The sequence below is a fragment of the Cherax quadricarinatus genome, chromosome 31 (genome assembly GCF_038502225.1).
Source record: "Cherax quadricarinatus isolate ZL_2023a chromosome 31, ASM3850222v1, whole genome shotgun sequence".
Lineage (NCBI taxonomy): Eukaryota > Metazoa > Arthropoda > Malacostraca > Decapoda > Parastacidae > Cherax > Cherax quadricarinatus.
Window position 1 is genome coordinate 32,722,444 of NC_091322.1, and position 23,974 is coordinate 32,746,417.

Consider the following 23,974-nt stretch of genomic DNA (forward strand, 5'->3'; position numbering starts at 1 on the left):
ACAGGGTGACAGCAGTAAGACAAGAGAGAGAGGGATGGGTGGATTGCATTTTCTTGGACTGCAAGAAGGCGTTTGACACAGTTCGACACGAGATTAGTGCAAAAACTGGAGGACCAAGCAGGGATAACAGGGAAGGCACTACAATGGATCAGGGAATACTTGTCAGGAAGACAGCAGCGAGTCATGGTACATGGCGAGGTGTCAGAATGGGCACCTGTGACCAGCGGGGTCCCACAGGGGTCAGTCCTAGGACCAGTGCTGTTTCTGGTATTTGTGAACGACGTGACGGAAGGAATAGGCTCTGAAGTGTCCCTGTTTGCAGATGATGTGAAGTTGAGAAGAATTCATTCGATTGAAGACCAGGCAGAACTACAAAGGGATCTGGACAGGCTACAGACCTGGTCCAGCAATTGGCTCCTGGAGTTCAATCCCACCAAGTGCAAAGTCATGAAGATTGGGGAAGGGCAAAGAAGACCGCAGATGGAATACAGTCTAGGGGACCAGAGACTACAAACCTCACTCAAGGAAAAAGATCTTGGGGTGAGTATAGCACCAGGCACATCTACTGAAGCGCACATTAACCAAATAACTGCTGCAGCATATGGGCGCCTTGCAAACCTCAGAACAGCTTTCCAACATCTTAATAAAGAATAGTTCAGGACCCTGTACACCGTGTATGTCAGGCCCATATTGGAGTATGAGGCACCAGTTTGGAACCCGCACCTAGCCAAGCACGTAAAGAAACTAGAGAAAGTACAAAGGTTTGCAACAAGACTAGTCCCAGAGCTAAGAGGTATGTCCTACGAGGAGAGGGAGATCAACCTGACGACACTGGAGGACAGAGATAGGGGGGACATGATAACGACATACAAAATACTGAGAGGAATTGACAAGGTGGACAAAGACAGGATGATCCAGAGATTGGACACAGTTGGAAGTTGAAGACACAGATGAATTACTGGGATGTTAGGAAGTATTTCTTCAGCCACAGAGTAAGTGTTATTCTGTTAATGTTTCATTCATCATGTGCCATTGTATTGTTTATGTACTACATCTATATTTCATGTAAAAAAATTTTTGTTTTAATACTTCTGGGTGTCAGGAACGGATTAATTGTATTTACATTATTTCTTATGTGGAAAAAATTGATTCGAAAATCGTTTATTTCGATAATAGTCCCACTTCCAGGAACGGATTATGGACGATAATTGAGGGACCACTGTACTTACCTTTATTGAGGAGACTTGCTCACATCTGAAAGATAGGGAGGAGTTAAGAGGGACGACTTATTGTTTGGAAGGGGAATCCCCTTCCTTATATAAAGACTTTAGGTAACAAATCCTTATCTGGGGTTACTTCCATTCTTGGTGTTTTAATGCCACTAGGAGCAGCTTGACAGTCGCTGGACCCGTCTCGCAAAATAAGTGTCGAGAGTGCTCTGTTTCTGGCGTCTCTTCAAGATTTCCCTGAAGTGGGACAAGGTTTTGTCACTGAACATGTTGCAGATATGGCTTGTTTCAGCTTGGTCAGGGTGATACTGTTCAACAAAAGTTTGCAACTCATTCCACTTTGCACATATGTCCTTAATCACTGAAGAAGGCACCTCCTTCACTCCCTCTTCCTCCTCCTCTGAAGCAAGTTCCTGAGCTGTGGTCTGATGCTGTTCCAGTTGAAGCTCTTGCAGTTCGTCAGTGGGTAGCTCTTCCCTGTGGTCCTCCACCAAATCTTCCACATCCTCTCCACTCACCTCCAGCCCCATGGACTTGCCCAATGCCACAATGCCTTCCACAACAGGCAGAGGGTCAGCAGGGTCAGGGTCAGCCTCAAACCCTTCAAAATCACTCTGGACGACACATTGTGGCCACAATTGTCTCCAAGCAGAGTTCAAAGTCCTGGAAGTCACTCCCTCCCAAGCCTTACCTACAAGGCTTATGCAATGGAGGATACTGCAGTGCTTCCTCCAGAACTCTCTTAGGGTCAATGGAGTGTCTGAGGTTACTTCAAAGCACCTTTCAAACACTGCTTTGGTGTAGAGTTTTTTGAAGTTAGAAATGTCTTGCTGGTTCGTGGGCTAGAGGAGAGGAGTGGTGCTAGGAGGCAAGAACATAACTGTTATAAAACTGAATTCCCTAGACAATAGGTCTTCCAAATTTGGAGGATGAACAGGAGCATTGTCCATTACCAGGAGGCACTTGAGTGGCTAATTATTTTCCAGGAGGTATTTTTTCACACTGGGGCCAAACACTTCATGGACCCACCCTTCGAAAATTTGCTTCGTGACCCATGCCTTATTATTCGCTTTCCACAAGACACAATTTATTCTTGATGACATTGTTTTTCTTAAACACACTGGGATTTTCTGAGTGATACACAAGTAAAGGCTTCACTTTAAAATCACCACTAGCATTAGCACAGAACAAAAGAGGGAGCCTGTCTTTCATAGGCTTGTGTCCTGGCCGTGCCTTTCCTCCTGAGTAATGTAGGTCCTCTTTGGCATTTTCTTCCAAAAGAGGCCTGTTTTGTCACAATTGAACACTTGTTGGGGTTTGAATTTTTCAGTCTCTACATACCCCTTAAATTCACTCAGAGTTTTCAGGCGCACGTTTGTCTGAACTTGCTGCCTCCCCATGCTTTACCACACTGTGTATGCCACTATGCTTCTTAAATCTGTCAAACCAGCCTCTGCTGGCCATAAATTCACTAACTTCAGCACTGGTTCCATGCATTTTCTTTATCAGATTGGCATGCATCTGCCTTGCTTTCTCACAAATTATCGACTCTGAAACACTATCACCCGCTATCTGTTTATTATTGATCCACACCACCAACAATTTCTCAACCTCTTCGACTGTTTGTGATCTATTTTTGGATAACATGGCAACACCTTTCGCAACATCAGCTTGAGTTCTTATCTCTTCACCAGGATAGAAGTGATAGTTGATTTGTTTTTGCTGTACATCCTGGCAAGCTCCCCCACACGAATGGCGCTCTTGTATTTTTCTATTATCTCCTTCACTGCTATGGTGTTCCTCACTTTCTTAACCACAGGGCCCATGGTGGCTTATTTCACTGTCACAATTAATGGGTGGCTGGTTGCCTGCCTGCCTGGATGGCTGCCTGGATGGCTGGCTGCCTGGATGGCTGGCTGCCTGGATGGCTGGATGGCTGGCAGGCAGGTTGGCAGGCTGACTGGCTGGCTGGATGAATGGCTGGCAGGGTGAGAGCGCAGGGTAATGTTCGCTCAAGGGTAAACAATGCTAGACTGGCTGACGATGCCTGCGCGGGAAGGTGGACAGGTCTGGTACGCCGGCCGAAACCCAGGGCAATGGCTGAAACGCAGGACAGAATTTGGCTGAAAAAACAGGTGAAACCCGAAGCGGCCGATTCCCAGGGCGGCCAAAACCCAGGGTTTCACTGTACTGAAATAGCTTCTTTTTTTTTTTTTTGGCATGTATAAGAGGTGCAGTAGATGTTGTAGAATTACCTGTAATGAGAAGCAAGCATTCGTTAAGTATACTACCATAAGAGGTAACTCAGAAAGCATAAAGGGTTCAAGGGTTTTTACTAGATAAGGTGAATTACAGGTGCCTAGAGGAGTAAACTTGACAAGTTACTCTAAACCACTTATAATCAGGTGGGCTATGCTTCTGCTGTTAGACTATGTTCCACAAGCACTAACAGTCTGAATGACTAGATTGTCAGCCCAAAGGCCTGGTCTGAGGTAGGATTGTATGCATGATATTTCAGAATAATTCAGTCACTAGGACAATCAGTGAATGGCTTGTCACTGATGGTGGTTACTGTTAACCTTTTGTTTTTCATTTGTGATGAGTACTGGGGGTTTTGTATAACCTGTTTGCTAGTAGACTAATACCTGAACAACATATTCTAAAAAAAAAAATAAAACTTTTTTCAGATACATACAGTATTCTGTATTCATATAATACTTGGCAGGCAGGTCCAATGACTGCCTCAAAGATTTTCAAATTAAAAGTTTCAAGCCTGTAAAGTGTTATTACATTCAAACCTTTAATTATTCAGCATGGTTCATTGTATAGTATGGTACAGTAAATAGCATTATTTTCAAATACTGTAATGATTTTATGTAAAGTATACAGTACAGTTGTCTCTACAAATTTTTGGAGTTCTTTGTTAAAGAATTCTATTGCCCAATATTTTCACTGATGGGTAAATGGCAAATGAATTTAATTATCCATTGATTTAATTGTTGTACACATTTTTTCAGGCTTATGGTGCTGACTGTTGACCTCTTCACTGTCCAGACCCCAGTGTCCCCTTTTTTCTATGTTATTTGTTCTTCTGAAATAGTAATTATATATATTTTTTAAGGTAATGATACCAAAAGTACAAAATTCAAGGAAAAAATTGTAGAATTATGCAGGCACAAAGTTAGTGATCAGAGTACATTTTATGCATTGGCAATTTTGCGAAATTTGAGTCCTATTTTATGTCAATTCCACTGCTCCTTTAAACAGAATTCTTAGCTATTTTGCTAGTATGCCTTCCATTCTATCTATTGAGGACAAGAAACTGCCCAGTCAACTTATATAACTAACCTATGAAGTGCACATCAGTTGGTAATTTGGCCAAATTTACATAAAATTAAAAAATCACTTTAAAAATAGTGCAAAATAATGTCAACATTCCTGGCACTAATAATCCCTGTGTTCATTAATCATGTCCCCAGGTCTCTCCTATATCACAATTGCCTTCCATTTTGAATTTATAATCACAAAAATAGATTTACTCTTTCCCAGATAATTAAATGTAACCAGGAATTATGATTTATGATGTTCTAAGAAATGAATCAGGCCTTTTTAAAACCAATAAAACAGGCTGGGGAAACCAGCAAAAATCAAATATTTCTGCTATTTTGAGCCCAATTTCCATTCTGTCAAGTGTTACCAAGAAAAAGCCAATAAAACTATAAAAACAATCCTAGAAAAAACTCAAATTTGCTATTATAAATCAAACACATGGTCAGAGTTTTGTTTTTCCATCATACACTGCAATGGGCAGGATGTTTTTTTATTCTGTGTACACTCACTGTGCAGACCCATTCTTTCGTATCTAGGTCAAATTTAATGCTACAGCTGATCTGAGTGAGCTAACCTCATGACATGGAACAACATGAGGGACCCTGGCCTCAGTGATGTAGTTCTACATGACATCCACTGAAAGTGTTAAATGGGAAACTTGTTACAGGATTTCATTCAAAATGTGCTCAACGACCTCTCCAAGCCAAGCCTTTCCATACTAAACATTCTTATGAATGCTAACAGTAATCAGGTTAGAATGATATTTAAAGAGATCACCGAGGCATACAGTGAACCCACATTTGGAGACAAAATTATTTACTAATTTTAGATTCAAGGGACCTCTGTGATTATAACCCTCAACTCCCCTTTCCTATGAATTTATGGGGATGACTCTACAATATATAACTTTTTTACGATAGGTTTTTTTTTTTTGTTTACTCTTGAATTTACAGGCTGAGAACTGTTGTCATACCTTAATTTATTTCAGAGCACAACCCTGTCTGTTGTATTCTACCAGCCCTAGGCTTGGATGCTAGCCACACCAGTGATTATCAGACAGATATCAGTTTTCTGCTAGGTGTAAAGAACAATAGATGAAAGGAGATATTCCTTGAGTCTCCACATGGTCCAAGATCAAACCATGGATCAGTTTCAGTTGTGAGCTGAAGGTGCTACCACTGATCCATGAGCCACCTTTTATTGTAATAACAATTATGATAACTAGAGAATTTGTAGTAGATAGATTTAATTTCTTAGTAAATATATTTATGGCACTGCATAATTATGAACATGTCAGAAAAAATTTAATGTAAATGTTAACCCTTTGGGGGTTTCGGCCGTACTAGTACGGCTTACGACCCAGGGTTTTTGATATACTAGGATGCCTAAATTCTAGCGCCCTCAAATCTAGTGGGAGAAAGCTGGTAGGCCTACATATGAAAGAATGGGTCTATGTGGTCAGTGTGCACGGTATAAAAAAAATCCTGCAGCACACAGTGCATAATGAGAAAAAAAAACTTTGACCGTTTTTTTGGGAATAAAACAGCGACTTTGCACTGTATTTTCGTATGGTATTTATTGTTGTATTCTAGTTTTCTTGGTCTCATTTTATAGAATGGAAGACATATTACAGAAATTGAGATGATTTTGACTGGTTTTACAATGAAAAGTACCTTGAAATTGAGCTCAAAGTAGCAGAAATGTTCGATTTTTACATAAGTTCAAAAGTAAACAAATCATGCCAAGCGTCCAATACACGTCAACTGGTGAGTCTAATATTCTTTCGCAAGTGCGCCAATATTATTTATACCATTTTTTACACTAATGCAGTAGGCTGCATAACAGTAAATCTTCTATTTTTTGTGAGACTAAAAATTCAAAGTGAAAAGCAAAAGAATGTAAGAGGGGCCTTGAAACGTGACTAATGAAAAGAGGAAATGTCATTTTAGTGCCAGGAATGATTTCTTGTTTATTCTGAACCCTATTCGAAAATTGGCATCTTTTGAAATTTGTGTGAAATTGGCAAAATTGCTAAATTCTGACCACTGTACTGGATAGTTGAAATTGGTAAATGGGTGGTTTCTTGTACTCATTCGATAGAAAAAATGGAGTTCTAGCGAACTATTCATGTTTTTTGTCGACTAGTGCAGTGGAATTGGCCGAAAATGGGGCTCAAAGTGGGCAAAATCGCCGATGCATAAACCGCCGAGACCGCTAACTTCGCGAGAGCATAATTCCGTAAGTTTTCCATCAAATTTCATACTTTTGGTGTCATTATGATCGGGAAAAGATTCTATATCTTTTCATAAGAAGAATTTTTTTTTTTTTTTTAAATTTGGCCGACCCTGAGAACGAGTCTCGGAGAGGGCCTGTCGACCCTCAAAGGGTTAATAATCATGTAGTGCAATAAATATGCATAAGAAGAGATGAAGTGTTACCTACCTTCTATAAAGTATGCTTCTGTAAGACCTACAATATAAAAAATATATAATATGACTGCTCATTATGTTAGCACATTATTATGAAGACAGTTTGCTGCATTATTATAGTGTGATGTTTTTCATGTCTATTAATCCTGATCCTACATCTTTGGATTAAACTTCGCACTCTTACGTTGAAAATGTATAATATGGTGCATTCCTTGGAAGCTTTACTGTTCTCTGGTTGCCAATATTTTAACTATTTTGGGGAGGTTTTTTGTTTCTTCAAATTATTTGGTAAAATTGGACAGTTTGAGCTACATTGAGGTAGCAAATGGGAATAATGGATCTCTTATGATTGCCTAAATAAAATCAAACCAAAATTAGTTTTAATTTAGCTTTCACATCTTCTTTCTCCACAGTAAGCCCTCTTGTATCACAAAGTGTAAGCCAGTTATTGAGACGCATTAACAAATCAGTGAAGTTGGACCGATGGGAGAAAGGACTCCAGCGCTTTGCACACAGCTATTCACACCAAGATGGCTGGGAACTTGAACGTTTTGGCTTCAAAAAAGCCAAACTAGAGGTTAAGATTCGTGTGCTTAAGGTGTGTTTCTCTTTGATGTTATTAAAACTAGTGTATTGTTGATGAATTGTACCTTTAATTTGCTTAACTTGTAAATAACATTGGAGTTTTGTGTGATAAGCATGTGATTGATGAGGCAAAAATATTGTGAATATTACATTGCCCCATACATTTTAAATTTTTTACAAAAATACAGGCAGATGATATAGATTTGAATAAATAGCTGTTTAAGGTAATTAGATTTTATTAAGCTAGTTCACACTACTGAAACCTCTGCTGAATAAAACTTTAAGTTTAATGAGCACTGACAATAGCATCAAGGTATTGGTGTGAGCATTATGCAGTGAGTTAAGGGCATAGAAACTAGATGATGAAGTGGGGTTACAAAGAGTTATTTGGAGGGCAGAGGAATGGTTGTGCAGGTGGTCTTGGCATTTAGAGAGGAGGGAGCAAAATAGGATGTGTATAAATCTGAGGTAAAAAAAAATGAGGAGGGTAGGGGTTCATCCCAGAAAATACTGGAGGGAGGGTTGTGAAAGTGGTTAAATTTACGTTTACCTGGAGAGGGTTTCAGGAGTCAGTGCCCCTGCAGCTTGGTCTGAGACCAGGCCTCACGGTGGATCAGGGTCTGATCAACCAGGTAGTAAGGGTTTAAGTATAAAGATGGCATGCATGAGCATATGAGATTGGGTTAAGTGGAGACAAAGATTTTTAGGGACTTGACATAATGTGGTAACATTTATGAAGTGTATAGGGATACCAGTTCACTGAACTTGAGTTCTGGAGGTGGGAGATGCACTGCCTGCACTCAGAAAGATGGGTGGGATAGTTCAGAGGCTCACTCAGATTGTGATGTCTGTGCACTTTCAGTAAGACACCTGTTGAATGAATGGTGGTAAATGTTTTCTTTTTGGATCACATTACATTGGTGGGAGATCACAAGTATGGTAAAAAATTACATGCAGGTTAATAGCCAGTTATTAAAAATGACTTATTTTGCAATGTGTAATATATTATTTTACATTGATCGTAGAACCTGCTTGAAGCTCAGTTTGATTTGTATAAGAGCTTCAAGGATAAAGTGAACTTATTGGGAGCAAATGAGCTGCGACTTCAACCATGTGGACGTGACAAGAAAGGTGTCTCATACTGGTGTCAGTTAGATGATTGTGCTAATCTGCGTGTCTACAGCGATGATCAAGATGAAGAAACATGGACACTTGTTGCCAGGTGGGTAATTCTAAGACTGTTGAAATTATTTGTTGCATAAAGTCGGAAAATAAATTCGTTCATAAGTGGCTTGATGTAAGGCCTGAATCATTGTACAGCAATTTTGTTTCTGATAGTATCAGTTGTATTTTAAAAAAAAATAGTTAATCTTAAGATTTCTTTAAGGTATCTAACAGATATTTTATAATTCAGCCTCTCCTCACTTAGCAACGTACTCGTTTACTGACAATTCAGACTTATGACGGGCTCTCTGACCAATGTGCATACCTAAATAATGTATATTAGAGCTGCTTTCCTCTATTCTGTTTATTACAATATACAGTACACTACTGTATAAACAATTAAAAATATACCAGAAATGTTATAAATGGTGCAAAGGTGACATTAAAACAATATCAAAGATGGTTGACACAAACCCACTACCATTATAGTATGCTCCTCACTTAGCGACGAATTCATTTACTGACGTGGTCTTCGGAACAGAACTTCGTCATTAAGTGAGGAGAGGCTGTACTGGGTGCTGTACAGTATTTGTTTAAAAGATATTCTACTGATGATTAATTTCTTCTTTCAACAAATTGGCCGTATCCCACCAAAGCAGGGTGACCCAAAAAGAAAAATGAAAGTTTCTCTTTTTAATTTTAATACATTCAGGAGAAGGGGTTACTAGCCTCTTGCTCCCAGCATTTTAGTTGCCTCTTATGACATGCATGGCTTACGGAAGAAAAATTCTGTTCCACTTCTCCAAGAAGATAAGAGGAAATAAACAAGGACAAGACCTAGTAAGAAAAATAGAAGAAAACCCAGAGGGGTGTATATGTATATGCTTGTACATGCATGTGTAGTGTGACCTAAGTGTAAGTAGAAGTAGCAAGAAAACCATCATGTAAAACAGTTACACTCACTTGACAGGATGGTAGTACCTCCCTGGGTGGTTGCTGTCTACCAGCCTACTAATCTTCATTAAAGCGCATAACATATAAAGGTGGAACTTCTCTAATACTGTGAAGCAGGAGGGTGTGGAATGATCAAGCAAGAGAGTAGAAGAGCGATCACCAACAACTTGACTGGTCAGAGACAGTGCCACAATTAGGAAATGGAGGATCAAACCTCCATTACTTGGATTTAAAAAGCCATACAGGTTTAGTAATGGTCTTTGATCCAAAAGAGGAAATATTGATCATTAATTCAGTAGCTGCCAGAAATGTACAGACGTCACAGTTTAACCCTTTCAGGGTTTCGGCCGTACTAGTACGGCTTACGCCCCAGGGATTTTGACGTACTAGTGCGCCTAAATTCTAGCGCCCTCAAATCTAGTGAGAGAAAGCTGGTAGGCCTACATATGAAAGAATGGGTCTATGTGGTCAGTGTGCGCAGTATAAAAAAAAATCCTGCATCACACAGTGCATAATAAGAAAAAAAAACTTTGACCGTGTTTTTGGATTAAAACAGCGACTTTGCACTCTATTTTCGTATGGTATTTATTGTTGTATTCTAGTTTTCCTGGTCTCATTTTATAGAATGGAAGACATACTATAGAAATTGAGATTATTTTGACTGGTTTTACAATGAAAAGTACCTTGAAATTGAGCTCAAAGTAGCAGAAATGTTCGATTTTTACCAAAGTTCAAAAGTAAACAAATCATGCCAAGCATCCAGTACACGTCAACAGGTGAGTCTAATATTATTTCACAAGTGCGCTGATATTTATACCATTTCTACACTAATGCAGTAGTCTGCATAACAGTAAATCTTCTATTTTTGTAAGAATAAAAATTAAAAGTGGAAAGCAAAAGAAATATAAGAGGGGCCTGGGGATGTGACTAATGAACAGAGAACTTGTTATTTTAGTGCCAGGAATGTCTTTCTTGTTTATTCTGGACTCTATTCGGAAATTGGCATCTTTTGAAATTTGTGTGAAATTGGCAAAATTATTAAATTCTAACCACTTTATTGGATAATTGAAATCGGTAAATGGGTGGTTTCTTGTACTCATTCGATAGAAAGAATGGAGTTTTAGTGAAATAGTTATGATTTTTGTCGATTAGTACACAGGAATTGGCCGAAAATAGGGCTCAAAGTGGGCAAAATCGCCTCTGCGCAAGCATCGTTGAGACTGCTAACTTTGCAAGAGCATAATTCCGTAAGTTTTCCATCAAATTTCATACTTTTGGTGCCATTATGATAAGGAAAAGATTCTCTATGTTTTCATAAGAAAAAAATAACTTTTTTTTTTTTTTTTTTTTTTTTTAAATTTGACGACCCTGAGAACAAGTCTCGGAGAGGGCCTGGGGACCCTGAAAGGGTTAAGTGACCTAAATCATAACATCTATACCCCTCTGCTCCTCCAGAACTCATGCTAACTGGTTTCCCAGAATCTCTTCATAAATGTTCCCTTGCTTGCACTCAACAGCACATTAAATCCCTAACACCATTTGTCTTCACTCACCCTGAACTAACATCCTCTCACATACCACTTAAAACTGCCTTCACACCTTTCAGAGGATTTTATAAAGAATTTGTAGACCAAAAATCGTAACATCTTCTTTTCTCTAGGAAACAAACTTGCATTTTGATAAAATAATATATTTCATAGTTATCTAGGTCATACTTACCCTATCACTAATGCTTCTGGTGTATAATCCGTATCCTGCTCTTCCTTCTCCTCCTATACTGCACTTTGGTAAAAATGGCCACAAACTAAAAAATAAAAAGAAGTGTTCTTTCTATAAACACTAACAGTGCTCTTTTCTGTTGTTTTAAGGATCATAGCTTTCCTATAATCTGGTACACTGCTTAAGCTATCTTCCCTTCTTCGAGCCTCCATAGATATTGTCTTGTTGAATCTTCCCTTATACAGTGGACTCTTGAATTCCGTAATTAATCCGTTCCAGAGTCTGACAAAAGGCGAAATTCACGAATGGCGAAACCATTTTCCCCATAAGAAATAATGTACTGTGGAACTTCTACTTGCGAGTTTAATCCGTTCCATGATCTTGCTCGCAACTGGATTTGCTTGTTTGCAGAGTCAATTTTCCTCATTTAAATTAATTGAAATGCAATTAATCTGTTCCAGTGGAATTTTTTTTTTTTTTTTAACACACTGGCCGATTCCCACCAAGGCAGGGTGGCCCGAAAAAGAAAAACTTTCACCATCATTCACTCCATCACTGTCTTGCCAGAAGGGTGTTTTACACTACAGTTTTTAAACTGCCCCTCCAGTGTGCAGGCACTGTAATTCCCATCTCCAGGACTCAAGTCTGAAATTCTATACTTCAATAATTTCGCTGATATCAACTCTACGGCTTATTTATCCATTTCACTTCATCTAATATGACATAATAAGCAACATAAATAACATAGAAACCTGACAAATACTCTAGAATGAATAAAATGTCATTATATATGTGGCGGCAGACGAGAGTTTGTCTGGAGACAGGACAAAATATGTACTCCTTGAATATTTCGCTCTCATGAACTCTACGGCATATTTATCTATCACAGTTCATCTAATATGACATAACAAACAATATAAATAACATAGAAACCTGATATATACTCTAGAATGAATAAAATATGTCATTGTGTAACAGGTGGAGGCGGCCACATCCGCTCCCTCTTTGTTGTGGTAAACACTGCCATCTAGTGATGGCCTTTTGAAGCCGTCTATTATTATAATTATTATTATGTAGTATAATATTATTATTATTATTATTATTATAAACACTAGATAACAAGTTTACACTAACATATATTAAGTTAGCAATAGAACCAGGCATCAAAAAACAATAAAAAGGTACAATACACACATAGTGCACTCATTACTTACCTTAAAATATTTATAGTCTTAATCTAGGGTGAGACAAGTAGTATTTATTGTAAGAAATCAAGTGTGGTATGTATTGTAATAGCCAGGCTACCTCACCAGGCCACCCCACCCACACATACTATTCTATGATATTTAAGCATCCCAGAGCGATAAAATGTATATACAGTTCACTCATTACTTACCTTAAAATATTTGTAGTCTTAATGTAGGGTCAGGAGTAAGTAAATGAGATAAAACGAATAAATGAGAGAGAGAAAGAATGAGTACATGAGAGGTAACAGGCGCAGAGTTATGTAAACAAACCAGGCTCCCACATCTTATATTTATGTTTATTTATTCTATTGTGGGGTGTATTTATCATCTTTTTATGTTATGTATCGTGTTTATTATATATATATAGATATATTTTTTTTCTTTTTTTTAACAAGTCGGCCATCTCCCACTGAGGCAGGGTGACCCAAAAAGAAAGAAAATCCCCAAAAAGAAAATACTTCCATCATCATTCAACACTTTCACCTCACTCACACATAATCACTGTTTTTGCAGAGGTGCTCAGAACACAACAGTTTAGAAGCATATACGTATGAAGATACATAGCATATCCCTCCAAACTGCTAATATCCCAAACCCCTCCTTTAGAGTGCAGGCATTGTACTTCCCATTTCCAGGACTCAAGTCTGGCTATTAAAATAACCGGTTTCCCTGAATCCCTTCACTAAATGTTACCCTGCTCACACTCCAACAGATCGTCAGGTCCCAAATACCATTCGTCTCCATTCACTCCTACGAACACGCTCATGCATGCCTGCTGGAAGTCCAAGCCCCTCGCCCACAAAACCTCCCTTACCCCTTCCTTCCAACCTTTTTGAGGACGACCCCTACCCCACCTTCCTCCCCCTACAGATTTATACGCTCTCCATGTCATTCTACTTTGATCCATTCTCTCTAAATGACCAAACCACCTCAACAACCCCTCTTCAGCCCTCTGACTAATACTTTTATTAACTCCACACCTTCTCCTAATTTCCACACTCCGAATATTCTGCATAATATTTACACCACACATTGCCCTTAGACAGGACATCTCCACTGCCTCCAACCGCCTCCTCGCTGCTGCATTTACCACCCAAGCTTCACACCCATATAAGAGTGTTAGTACCTCTATGCTTTCATACATTCCCTTCTTTGCCTCCATAGATAACGTTTTTTGTCTCCATATATACCTCAACGCACCACTCACCTTTTTTCCCTCATCAATTCTATGATTAACCTCATCCTTCATAAATCCATCCACCGACACGTCAACTCCCAAGTATCTGAAAACATTCACTTCTTCCATACTCCTCCTCCCCTATTTGATATCAAATTTTTTTTTATCTAAATCATTTGATACCCTCATCACCTTTCTCTTTTCTTTTTTCACTTTCAACTTTCTACCTTTACACAGGCTCCCAAACTCATCCACCAACCTTTGCAATTTTTCTTTAGAATCTCCCATAAGCACAGTATCATCAGCAAAAAGCAACTGTGTCAATTCCCATTTTGTATTTGATTCCCCATAATTTAATCCCACCCCTCTCCCAAACACCCTTGCATTTACTTCTTTTACAACCCCATCTATAAATATATTAAACAACCATGGTGACATTACACATCCCTGTCTAAGACCTACTTTTACCGGGAAGTAGTCTGCCTCTCTTCTACACACCCTAACCTGAGTATTATTATTATACGTATTATATTATTATTATTGTATTGTACTATTATAATACGTATTATTATTATACATATTATTATTATTATTATTATAATTATTATTATTATGTATCATTATTATTACTATAGTAAATCATTTGTAATTTTTTACTCACACAAAAAGTTTAAAATTTACTGTTATGCCTCATTGCAATAATTGTATAAATAATGTCAACCCATTCATGACTGCATATTTGAATGGAAAGTGACATCATTTGTTTACTCTTGAACATTGCCAAAACAATCGAACATTTCTCCTACGTTGAGCTCAATTTCAAGGTACTTTTCGTCGTGAAAGCAATCAAAATCATATCTATTTCTGTAATATATATCTTCCATTCTATCAAATGAGACCAAAAAGATGAGAATACAACCATAAAAACCATACGAAAATACTGCTAAGGGTTGGCTAATTGTTGAGAAGTGAACTCCATTATTTATGCTTGGATTTCTTTCATTTTTGGTGTACATTAGGAAGCATCTTTCCATCATACATTGCCCAAGTTTCAGTAAGATAGTCCAACAAACAAATGAGATACATTTCCCTAGATCAAGAGCAAGAGCCCCTCACCAGCGGCAAGGCACCTGCCTTGAGGTCTGCTTGCTTATGGAAATTTTGCTCGCGTATGGAAGCAAAAAATTGACCCATTGACTGCTCGTATTTGGAAAAACTCGCACGCGGATGCGCTCGCAAGTAGAGGTTCCACTGTACAACCAATTAATCCATTCCACACACCCTAAAGTATTAACAAAAAAAATTTTTTTTACATTAAATATAGATTTACATACAGAAAACAATGAGACATCAAGTATAAAACAATAATAACATCACACTTATCTTTACTGAAGACTCTTGTTGGTTTATGGAAGACAGGAGGAGGGAAGAGGGTGGCAAAGGGTACCTAAAGTCTTTATGGAAGGGGAATCCCCTTCCATAAAGACTTTAGGTACCAAGTCCTTATCCGGTGTTACTACCCTTCTTTGATTTTAATGCCACTAGGACCAGCTTGAGAGTCGCTGGACCTGTCGCTCAAAAAATTGTTCCAGAGAGCTCTGTTTCTGGCGTCTCTTTAAAATTTGTGTAAAACAGGACAACATTGTCATTGTACATGTTGCCAACACAGCTTGCAACAGCTTTGTCAGGGTGATGTTCCTCCACAAACGTTTGCACCTCACTCCACTTTGCACAAATGTCCTTAATCTTTGAAGAAGGCACCTTCTTCCATCTCTCTTCCTCCTCCTCTGAAGCAATTTCCTGAGCTATGGTCTGTTGCTGTTGCAGATGAAGGTCTTCCACAACTGCCATAGGGTTGTCAGGGTCAGGCAGAAACCCTTCAAAATTTTTTTTGAGGACTCAACCTGGCCACAATTTTCTCCAGAGAGAGTTCAAAGTCCTGGAAGTCACTCCCTGCCAAGCCTTATCTGTAAGTCCTATGCAATGGAGGATATTGAAGTGATCTTTCCGGAACTCTCTTAGGGTCAATTGAGTGTCTGAGGTCACTTCAAAGCACCTTTTGAACATTGCTTTGATGTAGAGTTTTTTGAAGTTTGAAATGATCTGCTGGTCCAAGGGCTGGATGAGAGGAGTGGTATTAGGAGACAAGAACTTCACTGTGATGAAACTATACTCCTCCACCATTTGGTCATTCAAGTCTGAAGGATGAGCAGGAGCATTGTCCATTACCAGGAGGCACTTAAGTGGCAGTTTATATTCCAGGAGGTATTTCTTCACACTCGGGCCAAACACTTCATTGAACCAATCAAGGAAAATTTCCCTCGTGACCCATGCCTTATTGTTAGTCTTCCACATCACACACAATTTACTCTTGGCGACACTGCGTTTCTTGAACACTACTACTGCCACTACTATTACTACCACCACCACCACTGCTGCTACTACTACTATTGCTGCATTTACTACTGCCACTATTACTTCCATTACTTCTATTTACTCCTGCTGCTACCAGTTCTAATGCTTCTACCACTACTGCTACTACCACTGTTTCCACTACTACTTTCACTGCTACTACTTCTACCTCCATGCTTACTACCACTACCACTGCTCCTATGACAACTACTACTACATTTACCACGACTTCCACTACCACGACTTCCACTACCACAACTTCCACTACCACGACTTCCACTACCACGACTTCCATTACCACCACTTCCATTACCACCACTTCCATTACCATTACCACCACTTCCATTACCACCACTTCCATTACCACCACCACCACTACTGGCAATAAGCAGCAACAACATCAGAAACAAGAACATCAAATGTGACAACAAAAGCAACAATAACAGAAATTAAAAAAAAAAAAAACATACACAAAATAACTAAAAAACAATAAAACTAGCAAAAATAATATCACTACCACTACCTCCACCATTGTTTCTGTCAACATAATTTTTACAATATCGGCTTTTTTCCAGATTCACAATTTCCTGGACATGACTGTTGAGGGAAAACATGTGAAATTATTCACCACAATGGGTCATAGTTTTTTCCCCAGGCTGCAATTTGTTCTTGATTGAGGATTTTGTCTTAGGCAAATTTCATGTTAGTTATTGCATCTGCAATGCTAAATTTGCTCCACAATTCTGGCACCCCAGTTTTTTGAACTGTCATCTATTGCTTTGATGAGTTTCTGTTTTGACCTTGTATGTGTAGTGGAACTTAAATGTCTTTATTCACACCTCAGTCCATTGGTTGTATCAATAATGTTGCATTTGGGGATTAATAAACAACTTTTGCATTTTATCCAGACACTGTATCAGTTGAGGATGGCTACAAGAACTATCAGAAGTGAGAACCTTGAACAAGAGTGTTCCAGAGCAGGTACATTATGACTGAAGGACTAAATTGATCTTTAAGCCCATCAGGCAGGGCTTCACTCGTCTATGCTGCCCTCTTAGACTACCAAATGACATGTAAAGTGATTTTGTCCTTGTCTTTTGAAGCATGGATTCTGCAAGCAAGAAATAAGTATTGGGATGCACTTGAAACCACTTGATGCATTAGTGCACAGACCCAAGCTGAAAAGATCCTTCACTGCTTTAAATTCAGGTACACTTGCTTGCTGATGTAAGATCTACACTGCAACTTCTTCCAATTTAATCCTGTCTTGTCAGTATTAAACACTTGCTGAGGCTTGTAGCCATCCTCAGAGATAATTTCTCCTGGTTCGGTAAGGAAGTTTCCTGCGACTGAGTTTTTAGTATATACTCTATGTTATAGAGCTGACTGAGCATTTTGATTTGTACTGGACTTTCAAAATTTCACTCTTTTTTTTCTTTGTTGCTGGTGTATGAACTTCCTATGAGTAGTGAACCAATTCTTGAGTGATTATTTTTATTTGGATTTTATGTATGTGCAGAAATATTTAGAAATACATACATACCGGTGTCTCCATGGGGAAGTGGAAAAGAATTCTTTCTCCTTAAGCTGTGCGTGTTGTAAGAGGCGACTAAAATGCAGGGAGCAAGGGGCTAGTAACCCCTTCTGTATACATTATTAAATTTGGAGAGAGAAACTTTAGTTTCTTTTTAGGTCACCCTGCCTCGGTGGGATACTGCCTGTTGAAAAAAAAGACATACTGGTGTATCAGGATTTTTACATGCATTATTAACATTTATTTATTTATTTCTCTGCAGTATTGTAATTTGAAGAGGTTGGATTTTTATAACTTTAATTTTAACTTTATAGCTCAAGAGAAGAACTGGTGGCACTGATTGCTGAGCTTGATTCTGAGTCACCACTAGGGGCCAGCCGAGAAATGTCAGTAGACGGAAGTCATAGTGGTACTGCAACACCCGTGGGACTCAGTGAAGCCCCAACACCCGTGGACAGCAAGGCACCAACGCCTGTTGCGAGTGGACGAACTTCTCCAGTTATAGACACTGGTCAAGATGGTGAGAAAAAAGATGAAATGGAAGAAAGTAAGGAACTTGAAGCTAAGGTGGAAGTGGAAAAGGTGAAAGAAAAATTGGAAGATGGAATTGAATTGCAAAAAGTTGAGAAAATTAATAATGAAAAATTAGATGTTGGTGGGAAAGTGAAAGATAACTTAGAAGTTAATGAAAAAGTGAATGAATCTCTAGAAATTACAAAATATGCAAGAGAAAGATTGAATGTTAGTGAAAAAGTGAAAGAGAACATGAAAACAGATATCAAATACAAGGAAAAAGATGAAGTGAAACAGAGAACAGATGGTGGTCAAAGCACGAAAGGAATATCAAAGGAAGAACAATTAGAAAAAGTAAAAGTTGAGGCAGAAGTGAAAGAAAATGTAAACTTAGTACAAAAACCACAGGAATGCAAGGAAAGCAAAATAGATGTAAAAGCAAACACAAATGAAAACCTGGAAAAGCAAGAAAAAATTAGTGTCAGAGGGGAAGGCAGTGAAAAACCAAGTAAAAAGATTACAGAGAAAATGGCTGGAAATGAAAAAGAAAATGCAAAAATAGAAGAAAACAAAAAGAATTCAGCACATGAAGAAGAGATTAGTAGGAAACTGAAAGAAAATCAGAAAAGTAAAAGTGAAGAAAAAGATCAGATTTCAGTAAAGGTTGATGAAAAGAGTGATAGCTTTAGAAAAATATCCAAAAATTTAAAAGTTACTGATAAAGTGGACGAAAGTAAAAATTCTTCATTGAAAGACGACAAGGAAAAGTCTTCTTTCAGTGTGGAGAAAAGGGAAGGGCTGTCAGTAAGTGCAGAGGAAAGAGAAAAAAATACACCTGTAGTGGTAGAAAAAGAAAAAAATACGCATGTAGTGGCAGAAAAAGAAAAGATTACACCTGTAGTGGCAGAAAAAGAAAAGATTACACCTGTAGTGGCAGAAAAAGGAAAGACTACACCTGTAGTGGCAGAAAAGAAAAAGAATACATCTGTAGTGGCAGAAAAAGGAAAGACTACACCTGTAGTGGCAGAAAAGAAAAAGAATACATCTGTAGTGGCAGAAAAGGAAAAGAAGACACCTGTAGTGACAGAAAAGGAAAAGAAGACACCTGTAGTGACAGAAAAGGAAAAGAATGTGTGTGTAGTGGCTGAAAAGGAAAAGATTACACCTGTAGTGGCTGTAAAGGAAAAGATTGTACCTGTAGTGGCAGAAAAGGAAAAGATTACACCTGTAGTGGCAGAGAAAGAAAAAATTACACCTGTAGTGGCAGAAAAGGAAAAGATTACACCTGTAGTGGCAGAGAAAGAAAAAATTACACCTGTAGTGGCAGAAAAAGAAAAGAATACATCTGTAGTGGTAGAAAAAGGAAAGACTACACCTGTAGTGGCAGAAAAGAAAAAGAATACACCTGTAGTGACAGAAAAGGAAAAGAAGACACCTGTAGTGACAGAAAAGGAAAAGAAGACACCTGTAGTGACAGAAAAGGAAAAGAATGTGTCTGTAGTGGCTGAAAAGAAAAAGATTACACCTGTAGTGGCTGTAAAGGAAAAGATTACACCTGTAGTGGCAGAAAAGGAAAAGATTACACCTGTAGTGGCAGAAAAGGAAAAAACTATGCCTGTAGTGGCAGAAAAGGAAAAGATTACACCTGTAGTGCCAGAAAAGGAAAAGATTACACCTGTAGTGCCAGAAAAGGAAAAGATTACACCTGTAGTGCCAGAAAAGGAAAGGATTACACCTGTAGTGGCAGAAAAGGAAAAAACTATTCCTGTAGTGGCAGAAAAGGAAAAGATTACACCTGTAGTGGCAGAAAAGGAAAAAACTATTCCTGTAGTGGCAGAAAAGGAAAAGATTACACCTGTAGTGGCAGAAAAGAAAAAGATGACACCTGTAGTGACAGAAAAGGAAAAGACTCCACCGGTTGCAGTAGAAAAAGATAAAACTCTTCGAACAGTAGTTGAGAGAGAAAAAAACACTGATAAATTGAAATACAGGGCTACTACTTCAGAAAATGCAGACAGGGAACAAACTACTGTAGCTACAGGGGATGAAATAGAAAAAAGTAAAATTCAAGTAGAGGAAAGAGCACTAATTGGACTTAAAGTTGGGAAAAGAGAAAAAATTGATGCTAGAATAGAGGAGAGAGAAAAAATTTTAATAAAAGTAGACAGGGAAAAAGTTGCAGTAAAATTAGAGGAAGAAAAAAGTGGAACTAAAGTGGGAGAAATGGTTAGTGTGGGGGAAGCAAAAACAGATAAATATAAAGAACAAGAAAAAAGTGAAGCTGAGGACAGAGAAAAATATGCAGGCAAAGTGGAAAAAAATGGAGAAAGGAGTAGTGAAGTAGGGGAAAAAGAGAAAATAGTTGAATCAAGAAGTGACGGAGAAAGGACATTAAATAAAGTGGATGATCATGAGAGTGCAAAACTTGAAGTAGTTGGAAAGCAACCAGAAAAGTTTCCATCAAAGGGTTGTGAAGGATATTTTGCAGCTCAGGTTGAAAAAAAAGATGTAGCTGGAAAAAATTCTCACCCTTCTGGACAAGAGCCCTTCAGAAAACAAGAAAATGTCAAAAAGGATACTGTGGGTATTCCTCAAAGTATTGATACAAAACAAGAACCAGTGGTAGTGGATATTCAGCCAGATGATACCACCAAAGCTATTTGTGAAGATATTGCTGCAAAAAAAGATTTGGCTCTAAAAGAAAGAATAAGTGCACAAGATGTTCATGAAGTTAAAGATAGGTTTAAACTAGGGATTTTGGATAAAGTGGAAGTAAGAAAGAAGGAGAGTGTATGGGATAAACTGAACAAGATGAAAGAAAAAGGAGAAGCAAGTGCACTCGAAAAAGAATCCATACACAAAGAGAGGGAAAAAAGAAAGAGCGAAGTAGATAAGAAGGATTTTGAGGTACATAAAAAGTTAAGCAAAGAAATTTATAGTGAACCTAAGCACATAATCAGCACAAAAGTTGGACATAAAACAGTAGAGTTCAGTGCAGAACCTGGTAAAGTAGTGAGAAAAGATGAGAAAGAAAATACAAATAAAGATCTGGATGAGAAACTGCATCAACGAGGTGACAAGACATCACAGGCCATGTTAATAAGCCAACCAAATTTAAATGCAGGAAAATCTGCATGTAAGGTTAGTGATTTTACTCAAAATGCACATGAAGTGAATGAAGGCAAGTCAGAATTAGTAACAGGTATAGAATCACAAACAGTGCAGGAACCAGCAGGTGATGGGTCAAAGTCAACAAGTTTCAGCTCTGTAGCATCATCCTCAGCTGATCCTATCATAAAGCCACAATCTTCTTCGAGTAAGGTACCATTTTGTGGTACAGTACCATCTGTAGACGATGCTGATACTGCTGAGCCTCCATTTAAGAAACTTAGGATTATGAATGTGAAATCTGAATCTCATAGTGAGTGTAAAGATCATGTAAGCATATTGCATCAAAAGCAGGATGTTGAATTAACTAAATCTATAGAAAAATCTTCAGAACTTCAGATGAAATTTGGAGAAACTAGTGGAAATAAACTCAATGATGATGCAAAAGTTTCAGAATTTGTAAAAATGGGCTGTGGTTCATCAAGCATAGGTATTGACAAAATGCAAAAAAAAATGGATGTAGAGATAGAAACACAGGATAATAAGATGTTACATCCTAGACCTGTATCTGATTTGGTGAAGGTTGAAACTAAAATTCAGACATTGCCTGTAAGTGATTCAAACCTGAAAGGAAAACCACAGAGCATAAGTGGGAAACCTATGAGTATTGAAAAGGTGGCTATTGCTGAAGATCTCAGTTGCAAAGGAAGTGCATCAGTATTTACAAAAAATGAAGCTCAAGATACCATAAATGTAAGCAAGCAAACTATCCTAACTGATCAGCTAAAAGATGCTGAAAATAAGTTGACATGTTCAGAGGAAAAAATGGAGGTAGCTTTCAGTATAAGTAAGGAGAGTGATTCCTCAAAAGTACCTATAAAAGAGGAAGCTAAAGAATCATTGTCAGATCCATCTAAAAAGGATGTAGAAAAGAAAACCATTCCTGACAGTAATGTGCTTAGAATTTCAGAAATTATTTCAAATACACCAGTGCAGTGCTTACCTAAAAACGTGGAAATAGACAGTAATATTAATGAAGATGTTAAAAACCCAGGTGTCAAGAATGCTTCACAGTTAAAAAATGAGGAAACGAGCAAAACCTCAGACAGAGATTGTCCTAAGTCCTCCAAGACAGAACAAGAAGTAGGAGAAGCCATTGAAGAACCAGTAATGTTGGTGAAAGGTGATGGGGAGGGTGCACAATGTGAGGCAGGAAATCCCATTTATGAGAGAACTCTTTATGAGAGAAATTATGATGCATTTAGTTTTCAGAGTAGAAGACCTTGGTGGGAATGTTTTCAAGAAAATGACAATACAAGAAAAAATCAAGTTGAAGAAGCAGTGGTTGAAGATGTGATGTATTTTTGGGGGGAGGGTAATGGTGTGGACTGTGATGCAGGTAACAATGGTGATGAAACAGACACAAATACTGAAACAAAACAAGCAGAAGGTGGTGGAAGTGGAACTTCTTTCACAGCTGACAAACAAGTAAATCCAGCATCAAGCGATTGTAAACCACAGAAAGAGGTTGAGAATATAAGAACAGAGGGTGACCCCAAAGAGGTAGATGGGGTTTCTGAGAGTGATGAAGCTAAAGTTAATGGCTTAAGAACTAGAGAATCTGTTGATAAGTCGGATAAATCTCAATCTTGGCAGGGCAAACCAGAATGCCCTTCTGATATTATTCATTCAAGTGTAAATGGAAAGAAAGTTAGTGAGGAAAACAATATGTGCAATGATACAGATGAAAGTAAGTTACTTGAAAAAGACAATGAAGTGCTAGAATGCAGAAGAAAACGGCGTGACCTTCGGGGAAAGGGTAATAAAGAAAAAGAAAAAATACTAAATAATACTGAGTTTAAAGGGAAAGAGGGAAAGGTGGAGGTTACTGATTCTGAAAATAAACCGTTAAGTGACAAAATAGAGCTCAGAAAGAAAAAAAAGGACCCAGAAAACATTGAAGTGGCAACAAAAGAAAAACTGATAAAAGTTAAAAAAGGAAGAGATAATTCACGTACAATTAGTACTAGAAACAGAACTGAAAGTGATAGAAAAGAGAAGGAAAGTGAGGGAAATAAAAATGACAAAGAGAAAAATGAAGAGAGTAGTAAAGAGGAGGAGGACGAGGATGAGGAAGACGATGAAGATGAAAAAGAACTAGAAGAGCTGTCAACAAGAAGTGGACGACGACGAGCTTTGAGTCAGAAGAGAGGCACTGGAAAAAGAAGAAAGCGACCACAGAAGAGATCAGCAGAACAGCTTCCAGGCACTGATGGAGAAGAAGAAAATGAGATAGACCATGATGATGGTGTGGGAGAAGCTGATAAAAAGACTGCCCCTCTTCCAAGCAAAAAACGAAGGCAGCGTGGCAAAGGGAGTACTGCTAGACCTTTACCTGATGGTAAGAGAATTTCAATTAGTTATTCTTGGTATATTATTTACAGTAATTTTAAATGAGTTTAGTTTTTAGGGTTTCAGAGAAGTTAATTAGTGGTTCTACTGAATATATGACCTACTGTAAATACATACATATGAAAGTGTTGAATAGGAATCTGTCTCAGTGATTTAAATTT

At 38.2% G+C, this 23,974-nt stretch overlaps 1 protein-coding gene across 2 annotated transcripts in view; it reads left to right on the forward strand.

Annotated features, from left to right (window-relative positions):
• LOC128696362 (microtubule-associated protein futsch) overlaps window positions 1–23,974 on the forward strand; it is a 245,210-nt gene that overhangs the window by 13,010 nt on the left and 208,226 nt on the right. For both annotated transcript variants that reach the window (XM_070090322.1, XM_053787606.2), the window contains exons 2-4: window positions 7,402–7,586; window positions 8,599–8,795; window positions 18,095–23,802. In XM_070090322.1, the coding sequence (XP_069946423.1) occupies window positions 7,402–7,586; window positions 8,599–8,795; window positions 18,095–23,802 (6,090 nt within the window). The remainder of the gene's footprint in view (window positions 1–7,401; window positions 7,587–8,598; window positions 8,796–18,094; window positions 23,803–23,974) is intronic.